This window comes from Lacerta agilis, chromosome 4 (genome assembly GCF_009819535.1).
Source record: "Lacerta agilis isolate rLacAgi1 chromosome 4, rLacAgi1.pri, whole genome shotgun sequence".
Taxonomy (NCBI): domain Eukaryota; kingdom Metazoa; phylum Chordata; class Lepidosauria; order Squamata; family Lacertidae; genus Lacerta; species Lacerta agilis.
Genome location: NC_046315.1, coordinates 89,771,956 through 89,788,441, shown reverse-complemented (window position 1 = coordinate 89,788,441; position 16,486 = coordinate 89,771,956). Strand labels below are relative to the sequence as shown.

Here is a 16,486-nt window from a genome sequence, read left to right as displayed (position 1 = left end):
AACTGCACCCAGCCAAAGACAACCAACCACACCCTAGGCCACCCCAACCTCTCTCACCACCAAGGAAACATAGCAAGCAAATAGAAAGGGAACTTCCCCAAGTGACAGTGACAGAAAATCCCCAAGCGTACACTAAATAAAAGAACTTAAGCTTTGCCACCCTAGTCCCTCTCTCCCCCCCCCTGTGCTTTTTTAGTTGAGAGATCCCCGCGATTGCGGGGGGCTTTGGACTCGATGACCCCGCGGGTCCCCTTCCAACAGATTCCATGCAACAACATACCCCCCCGATGATTGCGCCGGAGTCCAGAAGCGGTAAATTTCTGATACATCTGAAGATTTGAGGAGTGAGGTTACCCCTCTATTACTGTCCATGCCGGTCGCTCAACCACTGTTAACTGTGTCCTTTCTTTGAGCAGATCAAGGTGATCAGGTGACAGCAAAAACTGCAAGGTTTCTAGCTGGGGCCACTTAAAATAAGATCTATTAATAGGCAACTTAAGTTGACAGAATATGCACATCTTGCAGACTTACAGAGTAAGAGAGCAAGAATAACATACGTTTAGAGAAGATTGGAAAACGTTTATTGAATATATGGAGAATAACTGTGTACAGCTGAAAACGCTGGCAACATTGAGATAAATCCAACAGTGTAAATAAGTTTTGATGGATGTCATAATAATGGAATACTGAATGGTATAGTTTTTGTAAAATATGCAGGGATTTAGGATATGTAAAATGAACCATGGGAAGAGAAGAAAAGAAGTCACTGATACCTTAAGGGTGTATAAAGGAGTGCTTTAAATTGTAAAACAGAAAATTTAATAAATATATATTAAATCTATTATTTGATTATTGATGTAAACTCCCAAAGGTATTGTCTATAGTTGAATTTTTACCTCTATCTTCCGTACATTTTATTTCATTTCATTGCTATGGATAGTGGCTGGTGGTGCAAAGGAAGACTCTTCTGTTTCTGATCCCAGAAGCGGGATCCCCTGCGAGCGATGAGCGGACCGGAAAGGAGACCGATTAGATCTTAGAGCGCGCGCGCGGGCACGCGGGCGCGCGCCTGCCTGTCTCCTCCCTTCCCCTCCTTTCGGATCGCTGCGCGGCTGCAGCTCCCTCTAGGGCCCTCCGGGCGGCTGGCAGGTCGAGGGTGTCGGGTTTCCCGGAAGCGGCGGCTGCCCTGCCCCTCCGGGGGAGGCTCTTTCCCGGCAAAGCCGCGGCTGCCTGGCCACTGGGCTGCCGGGTCCCGGCCGATCGGCGTCGCCTGCGGCTACTTTGGCGCCTTGCGCTCCTTCCCCGGCGCGCGATGGAGGCGCTGCCTTCCCGGGACGAGAAGCGCAACCCTTTGCGCGGTGCCAACTTCTGCTCGCGGCTTTTCTTCTGGTAGGTCGGCGGCAGGATCCCTTTCGTGTTCTGTTTTCTTATTCCCCCTCCCCTTTGCTTTCCCTTCTCATTCCAGCAAATTAATTGGTGGGTTTCCCCCCCCCCATCCTCTCTCACTTCAGTTGCGGAAGATGAGAACCAACGCCAATGGTACCCCCGGACATGTGCAGAGTGCCGTAATAAAACCCATGCGCTGTTAAGATGCGGGGTGTTTAGAGCGCCATTCTGCCTGCATACCGCCCTGGGATCTTCGGGCGGAGGGCGGGATATAAGTTAGATAAATAGACAAATGGATCTGCCATTGGGCCGCAAATCTTGGAAAAGATTCTTCTTTTTTTCTTGCTTCCCCTTCTCATTCCAGCAAATGATCAAGTTGCTCATCTGCCTTAATTAATTGTTGATTTATTTTTTGCATCCTTCCCTCCCCCCCCCCACCGCTTCAGTTGCGGAAGATGAGAACCAGCGCCAATGGTACCCTTGGGCATGTGCAGAGTGCCGCAATAAAAACTCACGCGCTGTTAAGATGCGGGGTGTTTAGAACGCCGTTCCGCCTGTATACCGTCCCGGGATCCTCTGGCGGGATATGAGTTAGATAAATAGACAAATGGATCTGCCATGAGGCTTCAAATCTTGGGAAGGATTTGAGTTCTAGTGTTTCTCCTCATCGACATGAAGCAGTGCTTGGGGACGAGGTGACCAGGGGGTTCTGTTCTCCCCATTGACTTAATCTCCACTCCCCCCCCCCCAATCTGTGTTTATTCTAGAGTAGCTTGCATTTCAGTATCATAATTCTGGAGCAAAAGGTACTGTGTGTTTAGCAGTAGTATTTGTTTTTCTACAGTGTTTGAAAACCAGTAAGCAGATTGTAGGATTTGTCAAGCATCTTGTAGACTGAAAAATGATGTGGACGTTAGAGTTGTTCTCTAAACTAAGGCTGTATACACCACCTATCTGGAAGTAAAACCCCAGTTGGCTTAAATTGGACTTACTTCTGAGTGGACATGGTTAGGATTGTGCAGTAATTTATTTGCCCAAGTGAACCAGGGTTTGGAACCGGTAAATAGTGCTTAAACAGAAGAGCTTTCTCTCTCTCTCTCTGTGTAGAAGTTTGTGATATTACACAATTCAGCCGAATTGAAAGAAAATATAAAAGATACGGAAAAGAAATACATCAAATCTAACTGAAAATAATATCCCACAATCATGGCATGTGTGGGATCCCATTCATTCCCATCTTACCCTGTATCAAGAAATTTCCTAATCATACAGCTCATTCTTATACATGCCTACTCAGAAAGTAAGTCCCACTTAACTAGGATCAAACCTTACTGGACTCAACAGGGCTTAATTCTGGGTAGACTAGGATTGGGTTGTAAGTTTGACTTTAAAAGGAAATGGCTAAATTTATATTGTTGTACCGCAGCACCAGAGTGGATTTATTTAGAATAAGGATGACTTAGGCAAGAATATCACTTTACATGAAGAAAAAGGGCCACAATCCTGCGTGAAGTTAGGTGCGCTGGAATGTGGGCTAAGTGCCCAGAAATTTCCATAAACAGAGCTGGTAATTACTGGGCAACAGCAGATCTTTTGTGAGATGGAAAGTAAACCTTTCTGATGTTTGGTTGCTGGAGTCACAAATATCCATCAATTGCATTTATTTTTGTAACATGACTTGCCGTGTTAAATTTATTGTCCTTGTTAAATTTTATCAGCCTTGACTTCAGGTCACATAATTTTTCCTTGCTGTTCCTTACCCATTCATGCACTTCTTTTAAGCACCCTGATTAAAGTAAAAGCAGGTTTTAATCAGGGTGCTTAAAAGAGGCGCATGAATTCATTTTTATTCGAGAAGTGTAGATTTTAAACATCTCAGGTAACCTTTCATCCCTTATCCGAGAATACTTCTCACTTTAACAAAAATTCCAGCTGCTGTTGGCTCAGTTTCTGCCAGGGTTAGCTGACGTTTGAGACACGCACAGTGGAGGAACAGTAAATTATATTTTCCCGTAACTATGCAATGCTCTGTTCTTCTGGATCCTGTTTTTGTTGCTGGGCTCCACTCCATCCTTGTAGAGGCAAAGAGAATTGGGGTCCTTGGTTCAAATGTTGCCCCTGCCAATAGCTCACTAGGTGACCTTAGACAAGCTGCCTTGTCTTTCTCAGCTTCAGTCCACCCCCACCCCACCCCTCTGAAGTATCATGTGGACAATAACACTGACATACCTTACGCAGGTGGCGCTGTGGTCTAAACCACAGAGCCTAGGGCTTGCCCGATCGCTGCGACAGGGTTAGCTCCCGTTGCTCGGTCCCTGCTCCTGCTAACCTAGCAGTTCAAATGCTGGCCACGTGACCCGGAAGCTGTACGCTGGCTCCCTCGTCCAATGAAGCGAGATGAGCGCCGCAACCCCAGAGTCGTCCGGAACTGGACCTAACGGTCAGGGGTCCCTTTACCTTTACCTTCACCTTGCGGAGCAAGATTTCAGACAGGCCAAACAGAATGTGATTAGGATCCCCCGCAGCTAATTTTGTATTTAAAATTTCATCTGGCTAGCCACAGTGAGAAGAAGGTTGCAGGGCTACATGGGCCTATGGGATGGTTTGAATGGAAGATTTGGGAAGTGTTGCTTTGGGCAAGGGTGTTTAACTGAGGCAAATCATTCCCCCCCCCCCAAAAAAAAACCCCCACACTATATTCTGCAGGGTGGAAAGACAGGTGCATTTATTGTTCCCATCTTCCTCTCTGCCCAGCAGGTACCGTAGTAATTAGTTGTGTGTGTGTGTGTGTGTGTGTGAGAGAGAGAGAGAGAGAGATACAGTGTTAGAAACTCGGAGATTTAAGCTACCGGTAGGTGCCAAATGACTCCTTAAACCAGGGTTACAGTCACCGAAACAGAATGTCTAGTTGCCATTTTGGGGCCAGATAGCTCAAAAGTCATATTTTTCAAGACAACGTTTGGGTTCTGATTCGTTCTGATTGTGCAGATAAAATATCACAGGCAGAATTCTGTAGGATGTGTTGTTAGTGCGTGAAAAAGGTCAAGATCCAAGGCTCCCCAGTCATGCACCTCCAGATGGTGGAGATGTCAGGCACCATCCTGGCACCCAGGCATCATCTGTTGGTCACAAGTCGCCGATAGCCAGGTGCAAAATGAGCCTGGTGCCTGGCAAATTTCGAATACGGGGGGGGGGGGTTGCTATTAGAGAGAGCAGGCTTCTGGGGCTGCTAATAACCAAATTGCAGATCTCCCACCTTGGCACTCATACCCATCCAGGATGGGTATTGCTGTACAACCATATGAGAGTCACCCAGGCGCTGGCCAGAGATGTTTTATGGTCTTTTAGGTTCAGAATATGAAGACTGCAATAGTTTGGACTAAGAATGGAATCATTTACTGCTTCCCGTAAGCTAAGGAGAAGTGTGATTGTTGCTCACTCCCAACCATCCTGGTCCATGTAAATATGCACATACTCTTTCTCTAAATGCTTGCTGATGTCTGTTCCGGCAGGCATGTTATCTGGGGAAAGATTATGCAGGAATAGTTTGTGCGCAAGGTACCTTTGATATATTAACAGCTAGGGGAAGGTCACAAGGTGGTTTAGGTTCAGACATGGCAGGTCTCCTCCATAGAGTTAACAGCTGAAGGCTGAAACAAATTGTTCTTGTAAATGCATTCATCTGAATTTCTTTCTTTCGTGCCTCTTGCATCTTTGTATGTATTGCTCCAATCTTGTGTCTGAAAATGGGTATCTTATACACATGTGGTTGAAGTGTATACCGTATTTTTCGGTCCATAAGGCGCTCCGGACCACAAGACGCACTTGTTTTCTAAAGGGGAAAAACCAGGAAAAAATGTTTTCCTGGTTTTCCTCCTCTAAAAAACAGGGAGGGGGGCGCTGGAGGGGAAGCCCCTTCTCCCTTCACAGCGGCTCATCCCCGCTTCCTTAAAGGGACATGGGGACGAGGGGAGAAGGTTTCTCCCCTCCTCCCCATGTCCCTTTAAAGCAACAGGGGATAAGCCTGCTTTGGCATCGGGGCGCAGGGTGGTGGAGAAAGCAGCAGCATCCCCGCTGTTTCCTCCACCACCCCGTGCCTTGCACCGATCTTTTTGGGATCGGCGGGCAGCGCGTGGGGTGGTGGAGGAAATCCTCTACCAACCTCCCTGCCGCCCACAGATCCCAAAAGCAGGCTTCCCGCTGCCTCCTCCCATCCCCCGCCGCGTTCGGCGGGAGGTGGGGGGAGGCAGTGCAGGTGTTGGTGGATCGTGCTAGCAGCTCCGTGAACGGAGCTGCAGGCACGATCCACCAACATCCCCATCGCTTCCCGCTGCCTCCTCCCATCCCCCGCCGCGTTCGGCGGGAGGTGGGGAGAGGCTGCAGAGATGTTGGTGGATCGCGCTAGCAGCTCCGTGAACGGAGCTGCAGGCACGATCCACCAACATCCCCTTCGCTTCCCACTGCCTCCTCCCATCCCCCGCCGCGTTCGGCGGGAGGTGGGGGGAGGCTGCAGAGATGTTGGTGGATCGCGCTAGCAGCTCCGTGAACGGAGCTGCAGGCACGATCCACCAACATCCCCATCGCTTCCCACCGCCTCCTCCCATCCCCCGCCGCGTTCGGCGGGAGGTCGGGGGAGGCTGCAGAGATGTTGGTGGATCGCGCTAGCAGCTCCGTGAACGGAGCTGCAGGCACGATCCACCAACATCCCCTTCGCTTCCCACTGCCTCCTCCCATCCCCCGCCGCGTTCGGCGGGTGGTGGGGGGAGGCTGCAGAGATGTTGGTGGATCGCGCTAGCAGCTCCGTGAACGGAGCTGCAGGCACGATCCACCAACATCCCCATCGCTTCCCACCGCCTCCTCCCATCCCCCGCCGCGTTCAGCGGGAGGTGGGGGGAGGCTGCAGAGATGTTGGTGGATCGCGCTAGCAGCTCCGTGAACGGAGCTGCTGGCACGATCCACCAACATCCCCTTCGCTTCCCGCCGCCTCCCCCCATCCCCCGTCGCGTTCGGCGGGAGGTTGGGGGAGGCAGCGGAGATGTTGCTGGATCGTGCTAGCAGCTCCGCTCGCCGAAAGAAGCTTCATCGAAAGCTTCATCGAAAGAAGCTCGCCGAAAGAAGCAACATCGCCGCTGCCTCCCCCCACCTCCCGCCGAACACGGCAGGGGATGGGGGGGAGGCAGTGGGAGCGAAGCCTTCGCTCCATAAGGCGCACAGGGATTTTCCCTTCCTTTTTAGGAGGAAAAAAGTGCGTCTTATGGAGCGTAAAATACGGTAGTTAGCAGGGACCACAAGGGTCATTTAGTTCAACTCCCTGCATTGTAGAGAATCTTTTGCCCAATGTGGGATTCAAACCCATGACTCTGAGATTAAGAGTCTCATGCTCTACCAACTGAGCTTTCCCAGTGTCCTCCTTTTTCAGTTTATTGCACTGTTTGGGACGTTGTCAGCTTCCCTAAATGTGCACTGGCACATAAAAAGACAGTCTTATGTCTGTTTGCTTGTATGAGTGATGGGAAACCACCTGCAGTGAAATTGGTCTGGAAAGTACCGTATTTTCCGGCGTATAAGACGACTGGGCGTATAAGACGACCCCCAACTTTTCCTGTTAAAATATAGAGTTTGAGATATACTCAACCGCAGATTCTCCACCCGGCGTATGAGACGACCCCCGACTTTTGAGAAGATTTTCCTGGAATAAAAAGTAGTCTTATACGCCAGAATATACGGTAACCAACACAATGTGAATGGTCTGGGCTAGTGGTACCTAAACTTTTTTTGCCATGGACCACTTGGAAATTGCTGATGATATTGGTGGACCCCCTTATGATTTGTCTGCCTGATGTAACAATTGCAATGTGTGGTACTAGGAGCTGTATGGTTTTTAACTGTATTTCTATTGCTTCTTTTATTTCTTATATTGTATTTTATAGCGTTAGAATTTGCATTCCATAGAATTATTAGGATATTTGATCCGCAAACAAGCCATAAGGAGTTGATATAGAATTTAAGAGTAGCTGCTTGCATGTTGGTCGCACAAAAATGGAAATAAATAAAAAAAAACATAACATAAATGTGGATGAGTAGAATGATTTTTCTATGTGGTAAAATATGAATACAGTAAGCCCACAACTTATATACTTGGCAAAAAATTAAAAAATGGAAAGTAGCAAGTGTCTGGGGGGAAAGACTTTGGCAATCTCACTCTCCATTGAACCCAATGTGTTTTGACTACGGTATGCGTAATTTTGGCTTTAGGTGCGTAAATACTATTACTAATAATACAGTTTAAAATTGGTATGAATATTGAACGCAGACATGCCATGAACCACCTGAATGATTCTTGTGGACCGCTGGTGGTCTGTGGACCAATGTTTGGGACTCCCTGCTCTGCAGGAACTTTTAAGTTCTTGTTTAACGAGAACTTTTATGTTCTTGTAGCCAACAGCACAAAACTCCAAGGATGCACTGTTAAACCAACCTGTATAGACAGTAAGCACCATGGAGCATGGCGTGGCTTACTTCTAAGTAAACATACGGGACTGGGCTCTAGATATGCTGCATTTTGAGACCTTTGAAAGCCGAGACCTTTGAAAGTCCTTTGTAGTTCATGGATATGTTGTGATGGACCAGCCAAGTCATCCTGTTTCTGAAATGATGCAATCTGGTTGAAATTTTTCTATTTTCTTTAGTTCTTTTACCGGCATAAGTAGCTTAAATACTTTCCAATGGCTTGTCTACCGCAAGGCCCAGGGCTGGTGTATGTTCCGACTGTACAATGAGCTCTGAGTGACTAACTGCCTGTAAACATTTTACATCGTCTAATAAACAGGCTCTCTGAGGAATCTGCCGAGGGGGAAGATTCAGGGTTCAGAGTTGTGTATACTTTGTGTGGAAGCTACTTCAGAATCCCAGATTCTGCGCTTCAAATGAATGCGTGTTTGCTTTCAGAATTTATTCTTCTTTTAAGATTTGCTTCTGCAGAGAGCTTAGAAATGTTTGGCCTGCATTGGAATTCATGCTTAAGATTTAAGATGGTCGTGACCTTGAAAATGAGATGGCAAAAGTTGCTGTATGAGTCATGTACAGCACTTCGCACCTGTATAGCATTTTTGAATGTTCAAACGTGTTTGACATCTTCAATTTTAAATTATATTTTGTCTATATAAACAAACATTTATAAAATGCAAGAACAGTAAACAATACGTGTAATGTTCATCCTTCAGCTTTCACTGGTATTTCAGATCACGATGTAATATTTATTGCGTAAGTTGATTTAAATGTTTTGGTTTCTTCCCAGTCCAAAAGGAAACTCAGTGGATTAAGTCTGGTTATATACTCATTATACACTCATATACGGGAGACATGCATCCATGAAATTCTCTCCTAGTTCTCTCCATCTGACCAAATGGCTTTATGAAAAAAATTGGGGGCTGGTGCTGATGAAGCCACATACCGTACGCCAACCACCATACTTTTCTGTCTATAAGATGCCCCCTTGTATAAGACCCCACCCCTGTTTTGGGGGAACAAATTTTAAGAAAATGAGGGGAGATGGCCTTAGGTGGTCTTAGATGTGGGTGGCGCTGTGGGTTTAAACCACAGAACCTAAGGCTTGCTGATCAGAAGGTTGGCGGTTCGAATCCCCGTGACGGGGTGAGCTCCCGTTGCTCGGTCCCAGCTCCTGCCCACCTAGCAGTTCAAAAGCACACCAGCGCAAGTAGATAAATAGGTACCGCTCTGATGGGAAGGTAAACCCCGCTCATCCGACTGGGTTGCCCCAGCCACTCTGGGCAGCTTCCAACACACATAAAAACATAATAAAACTTCAAACATTAAAAGCTTTCCGATTCAGGGCTGCTTTCAGATGTCTTCTAAAAGTTGTGTAGTTATTTATCTCCTTGACATCTGATGGGAGGGTGTTCAACAGGGAGGGTGCCAATGCCGAGAAGGCCCTCCCGTACAACTATACAGGTGAAACTCGAAAAATTAGAATATCGTGGAAAAGTCCATTTATGTAAGCAATTCTTTTCATTAGCTACTGGTACTGGAGTTTAAAATATGAGATAGACCCATGACATGCAAAGCGAGGTTTGTCAAGCTTTTGCTTGTTATAATTGTGATGATTATGGTGCACAGCTGATGAAAACCCCAAAGTTGAAATTGTTAATTTGGGGTTCTCATCAGCTGTACACCATAATTATAACAAATAAAGGCTTGACATATCTCGCTTAGCATGTCATGAGTCTATTTCACATATTAGTTTCACCTTTTAGGTTGAATTACTGAAAGAAATGAACCTTTCCATGATATTCTAATTTTTCAAGTTTCACCTGTATAAAACAAACCCCCATAGCAGAAATGCACATCCACCCAGCTCTCTTTCTGAACTTCAGATAGTGGGTACTTATCCTACTAGTAAACCTATAAGAGATATTTTATTTATTTTATCTTGTACTGTAAGTCTCAAGGAGTTCAGGGCAGTGTTCAGTGCCTGTTTTACCAACATGACGGCTCCATGTGTGGTGGTGGGGCTCAGCATCATCCTGCTTTCTCCAGCAATGCTACATGCGGAAATGATACTGTTTCTGTAAAATATGCAGGGATTTATGATATGCAAAATGAACAATAGAAAGAGAAGAAGGGAAGTCATTGATATCTTAAAGGTAAAGGCAAAGGGACCCCTGACCAGTTGTGTCTGACTCTGGGGTTGCAGCGCTCATCTCGCTGTATAGTCCGAGGGAGCCGGCGTTTGTCCGCAGACAGCTTCCAGGTCATGTGGCCAGCATGACAAAGCCGCTTCTGGCGAACCAGAGCAGCGCACAGAAACGCCGTTTACCTTCCTGCTGGAGCAGTACCTATTGATCTACTTGCACTGGTGTGCTTTCGAACTGCTAGGTGGGCAGGAGCTGGGACCGAGCAACGGGAGCTCACCCCATGGCAGGGATTCGAACCGCCGACCTTCTGATCAGCAACCCTTAGGCTCTGTGGTTTAACCCACAGCGCCACCTGGGTCCCTTATCTTAGGGATGTATAAATGAGAAAAAATTAATAAAAATTATGTAAAATAAATAAATAAAATGACCCTTGAGAACAGAGAAGCTGGCCACCCACGATGAAGTGAAGTACAAATCGAATAGTACCTAAGTGGGGCATAAACAAGAATACTGCATGTTAGCTAGTCTTCCCTCATTTTGTTTAATAAAGCAGACATTTGTATAGAAGTTTGGAAGTGGATGTTACTGTAAAGTCACCGTGTTTATAGGCAGAAGTTTGGATAGTAAAACATTGAAACAGCCCTATGTTTCCACAATCTCTCCCTTCACCCTGTTGAATTGTTTGTTCTAACTCAAGGGAGTTACAGTGTCTGAAAAACAGTTCTCAAGGCTGAATGATCCTCTAGGCGCCCAGGCAATCTTAATACCCTTTCCCGACTGTGCAGCTTATTTTGTATTTCCATCATCCAAGAGTCAAATCCCAAATGATGTCTTTAATTTCTTTATATGAAGTATTTCTTTACTGCCCGGCTTTGAAAGATTACTAGGGCAGCGTTCAAAAGCGTGAATGAAATATTGTGCAGAACTTAAAATAAATACAGGCCCCATTTGCACTATACATTTAAAGCAGTATTATTCTACTTTTAAAAAGTCATGGCTTCCTCCACAGAATCACGGGAACTTCTAGCAACTCTCAGCACCCCTAACTAAAGTCCCCAGGCTTCTTTGGGTGGAAAGCTGTGACTGTTTTAAAGCTGTATAACGCTGCTTTAAATGTAATAGCGCAGACGGGTCCACAATTTTAAATTGGCAGGCATTTTAAAAAGGCAGCACAGAGACAAAATGCCAGTAAACCAGAGGAGAATAAATAAAAAAACCCTCAAGAATTATCTACTATCTAAAATCTGTAGGTGAAGGTCTTCACTTGCTGCAGAAAATCTTGTGAAGTTGATGCCAGATTCACCTCGTTGGGGAGGTGATTCCAGAGTCATGGGGCCACTTTAGAAAAGGCCCTGCCCTTCGTGGAAGCATTCTTGGAGCTGGTCTTCTCCAGAGAGGTTTAAGGCACAGATAAGCTAGTATGGGAAGAGGTGCTCCTTTAGCCATTTGGTTCCTAAGTTGTTTTAGGACTTTAAAGGTAAGCCCTAGTACCTTCAATGGGTTAGCTTTGGAGCAAATAGGGAGCTAATGTAGAGCTTTCAAGATACTTGTGATATGAACTATTTTGTAAGCTGCTTTTTATAGAAGAATATTAATCCCAATGGATTGATTCGGAAAGTTGGTTGTGATCTGGTGGTGGTTGGGGTGGTTTGGAGCTAAGGAATGGTGTTGTTGTTGTTGTGGTTGTTTTGGTTGTTCTGGTTGGGGTGGTTTGGAGCTAAGGAATGGTGTTGGTTGTTGTTGTTGTTGTGGTGGTGGTGGTGGTTGTGGTTTGGAGCTAAGGAATGGTGGTGTTGTTGTTGTGGTGGTGGTGGTGGTGGTGGTGGTGGTTGTGGTTTGGAGCTAAGGAATGGTGTTGTTGTTGTTGTTGTTGTTGTTGCTGTAGTAGTTATGTGTTCTGTTGCTTTGTCTATCTGAGGCTGGCACAACTTCTGACCCCCCAAGATGAGTATGGGTCTTCCTGCCAGATGTTTGACAGCCCTTGCCTCTTCCCACCCAGCCCTTCAGGACTTGGCATGCGGTAAAAACAAGAGGTTTATGAAACACTCAGTAGTTTGGCTTGGTAGATCACACGTTTTGCAGGTCTGGTCTAGAAACTCCTCGCCATTTTTTGAAATGTTGCTAGGCATCCTAAACATGCTTCCTTCAAAGGAAGTCCCAGCGAATGAAGCAGGGATAGTATTCTTAGGATTACAGCCACCTTACTCCTGTCCTTACAATTAGTGGCGTTAGCATCCCTTGGTTACAATGAGACAGGCATGAAGTTAGATCTGAAAAGCATTCCTGTGCATCTTGACCAATGTTTTCCTATTGTGCTGAGCCGCTTTGATGACTTGCCGAAATCTGGCTCCTTGAAAGATGTACTGGGGAGGCTTTTCTTATTTGAGGGTTGCTCTCAAAGACCTTCGTTCCCACTTGTGACACAACAGGGCTGAAACATGCTTTCCGTCAGCGGTTGGACTTATTCTGGCAATGTGCAGGTGTCATCTGCCTAGATCTTTACCCGGTCTTTGTCAGGGTATTCTGTGAATTTGTTAACTGGGGCAATACATGGAGATAGTAATCTCTCCATATCTCCCTGGGCTTCCTGATGTAGCACTCAAAATGACTCGTAATGTGAAGGGAGGGAAGAAATGAAGGTGGAGGTGTCTTTCTAGACAACCCATTGTGTACAACATCAGTTGTTGCCGAGGTGTATTTCCCATCATTTCTGGCCTCTGGCTGTGGCTAAAAGCAGGACCACAAGGTCCCCACCACTGGTGTTACTGGCCACCCTGCTCCCTTTGGAAGAGACTTGTGAGGGAAAAGCAAAAGTTCTTGGAAATCTCTAGGAGTGATCTGTAAGTTGTGCTGCTAGAGGATTCATTTGAATGAAAAGCAGCATAGAAACCCAGTGGTACCTCGGTTTTCGAACGTCTCCGTTGACGAACATTTTCAAACGTGCCTCAGAAGTCGAATATGCCACGCAGCTTCAGCTGAGTACGAGATCCTGAGGCCTAGCTGTCAGCTATTGAGTTTTCACTTTTTGAACGTTTCAGAACTTGAAAGAGTCTTCCGGAACGGATTATGTTCGAAAACCGAGGTATCACTGTTATAACAAAATAAATTAATCCAAACCAAACCTTTGGCCTGCTAGGCCTCCCTGTATGGCCTGCAAGGTTGTTTCAGCCAAGGCACGCATACCTAACATATCTGTGGGGGACAGGCATGATGTCAGGTGTGGAACAGCCAGGTAAAGTTGGGGCTTAGGCAAAAGAAGCTTTGCAGGATTGCCGGTGCTAGTTGGGAACTGCTTCAGGCAAAGTTTCAGTAAGTTGTTTGGGAAGCATTGCATACTCTTTTTTGACCAGGCGGTTTGATTTCAAACCATATGGGCAAGCCAGGGCACCTGATGTCTTTGTGGCATTGGGTGATTGACAGGTGGGTGACCCTGCCCACCTGTCAATCTTGAATCGCAGGGGTGCTTGGAGATAAGGATCTGACCTCTCTGCCAGATCCAGATCCCTCACCTCTGATTTTTAACGTCACATATAGAATTATGCTCTTTGGCGTATTTTCAAGCTCCGCAGAGCAATCCTTTGCATGGTTACTCTGAAATAGTACTTTATTCTCCAGTGCTGCAGATTGGCTACCTAAAAACCTTCATAGCTAAGGTTTATCGAAGCAACAACCTTGTCTTAAACACCTCTCATTTTGAAAAGAAAGAAAAAGAATATTTTTTCCACTCCCCGCTCCCCTTTGGGGCCCTCACATCTCTTTCTCCAGGTGAATGAGGCTGTAGGAAACCTTCCATTAGTGTAAATATCAACCTGCTTTGTTTCCTTTAGTGTTTCGTGATAAGCACACACAGCTCTGTACGAAGAGCTCCACGTGCCCAAACCAGCAGATGTTTGGCTCTGGCTTGGCGAAGTCCCACAAGTTTATGTTTAGCACGAGGAGCCAATCTGAAAAAAGCCTGGAGGAGCATTTCTGTTTAAGAGCAGGCTCGGTGCCCTGCCTATTTCCCCTTTTGAAAAATGGTACGTGCATATAATGTGGCCAGTCCGGGGGGGGGGGGGCGTGGATTATTTCTGCCATTGGGAAAAAGACATCCTTCTTGAAGGGCTTGGCTACATTGGGAAGCAAGTGCTTTAAAACCTCATTTTTCTCCGTCTTGAATAGGAGAAAGCATTAAAGCACCGCTAATTAATGAATGACAAAGGACTTCCGTGGTGGTTAAGTCCTTTGCAAAGCAATTGAAAGTCCAAAGGGCGCTGAGGAAGAGGGGCTTTAGACGACAAAGAGTTTCACAGAACCGGAAAAACCATTTTTGCAGCGTGAGCGTTAACCTCGGGGTCGATGCAGGTTGGGAGAACAAGAGCAAAGTCGCCTAGAAATATTATCCTTAAGAAACCTGCTAGTGACATCAAAGCTCTCCCACTTTTTGCCTTTTGTTTGCTTAATGTGTTAGGCAGTGTAGACACCATACCATCAAAGTGTCCCGTCCCCCCCCCCCCCCGATCCTGGGAAATGTAACTTACCCTGCACCCTTAACAAACTACAGTTCCCAAGATTATGGGGTTTTGTGGTTTTTTTTGGGGGGGGATGTGTTTTAAAGGTATGGAGCAGTGTTCAAAATTAGCCAGGCACCTGGCTTTCGGCCACTTTCGTGACCAAGTGAAGATGGCTAATGGCTCCTTAAAACCAAGGTTGCAGTTGCGAAAACAGAATGCCGTTTGGGAACAAGATGGAAGGTTTCCTACAGCCTCATTCACCTGGAGAAAGAGATGTGAGGGCCCCAAAGGGGAGCGGGGAGTGGAAAAAATATTCTTTTTCTTTCTTTTCAAAATGAGAGATGTTTAAGACAAGGTTGTTGCTTAGCTAAACCTTAGCTATGAAGGTTTTTAGGTAGCCTACCTGTGCTTTACTAAGCCATTGGAAACTGCCTTACTTCAGTATGTTTGTTGACCGTGGTGGCTTGTCCTCAACATCCATCCATCTGTGTGTGTGTGTGTATCTTTAGAACAACACCCTGTCTCCAACCTCATATATTTGTGGTGACTTGTAGAGGCTCCTCCTTCTGGAGAGCCAGTGTGGTGTAGTGGTTAAGAGCGGTAGACTCGTTATCTGGGGAACCGGGTTCGCGTCTCCACTCCTCCACGTGCAGCTGCTGGGTGACCTTGGGCTAGTCACACTTCTTTGAAGTCTCTCAGCCCCACTCACCTCACAGAGTGTTTGTTGTGGGGGAGGAAGGGAAAGGAGAATGTTAGCCGCTTTGAGACTCCTTCGGGTAGTGAAAAGCGGGATATCAAATCCAAACTCTTCTTCTTCTTCTTCTTCTTCTAAAGTCGTATAGTCAAACCTTGGTCCCCGAATGCCTCCGTTTTGGAACGTTTCGGCTCCCGAACACCGAAAAGCCGGAAGTAAATGCTCCGGTTCTGAATGTTTTTCGGAAGCCGAGCTTCCAACATGGCTTCCACTTGAGTGCAGGAAGCTCCTGCAACCAATCAGAAGCTGTACCTTGGTTGTCGAACATTTTGGAAGCCGAACGGGCTTCCGGAACGGACTACGGTCGACAACCAAGGTTTGACTGTATTTTTCAAATGACGGACTGACTGTGATTGATTCTCTGTGAAACATGGCTAGTTCAGATGAGCACCTTGAGCTAGTTGAAGAACTTTGAGAGCTTAAAGAAGAAAAGTCGCTCAATCGAGAATATTTGGAGCAACAATTGGCTATGAGACTTTGAAAAGCTGATGTCGCTGGATCAAGTTTGTCAGTTTTGTTGAATTAATTAAACTAAATGGTTTTAATTGGATTTTGAATAAATGTGCAGTTAATTGTCACTGTTTTGAATTTTATTGTGCTATTGTCTTCCTTAGTGGGTTCTGAATAATGCTTTTTATAGGGTTGGGGGTGACTTCTTGGAACCGAATGTGCAGCGGCCCCAAAAGGTTTGGGAGCCACTGATCCATCCATATCATGATCTGTATACTGAATTCCTGCTTTTATAATCATGTAAGTCTTAGTCCCTTAACAGAGGTGTGTGTGTTTGTGTTTCAGAGAGTGAGGGAAATTGACATGTAAAGCAATATTTTATCATTTAAACAGGTGGCTGAATCCTTTATTTGTTACCGGTCATAAAAGGAAACTAGAAGAGGATGATATGTTTCAGGTACTCACCGAAGATTCCTCTAAGGTGCTTGGGGAGGGGTTGCAGTGGTAAGTAGATAACAGAATATCAGTGATTGTATTTGGATTTTTATTTTATTTTATTCCTACACAGCATGCATCAATCTGTCTCTTCCCCAGGTCAAAGATTTTTGAAATGTATGAGAGGAAAAACCCTATAGCACCAGCTTTCTGCTCTATGCTTGGTGTGCTTGTATATTGGAGTTCTTGTGAGGCAAGACTTGATATCCCAGTTTTTGAGAGGAAGACAGGTTTTTCGATGCCTCAAGTATCAG

At 46.0% G+C, this 16,486-nt stretch overlaps 1 protein-coding gene across 1 annotated transcript in view; it reads left to right on the top strand.

Moving 5' to 3' along the window:
- The first annotated feature begins 1,200 nt into the window (after positions 1-1,200).
- The window catches only part of ABCC4 (ATP binding cassette subfamily C member 4), a 161,973-nt gene continuing 146,687 nt past the window's right edge, over positions 1,201-16,486 (top strand). The window contains 2 exon segments of the mRNA XM_033147888.1: positions 1,201-1,389; positions 16,131-16,241. Coding sequence (XP_033003779.1) covers positions 1,313-1,389; positions 16,131-16,241 — 188 coding nt within the window. The 5' untranslated portion in view covers positions 1,201-1,312.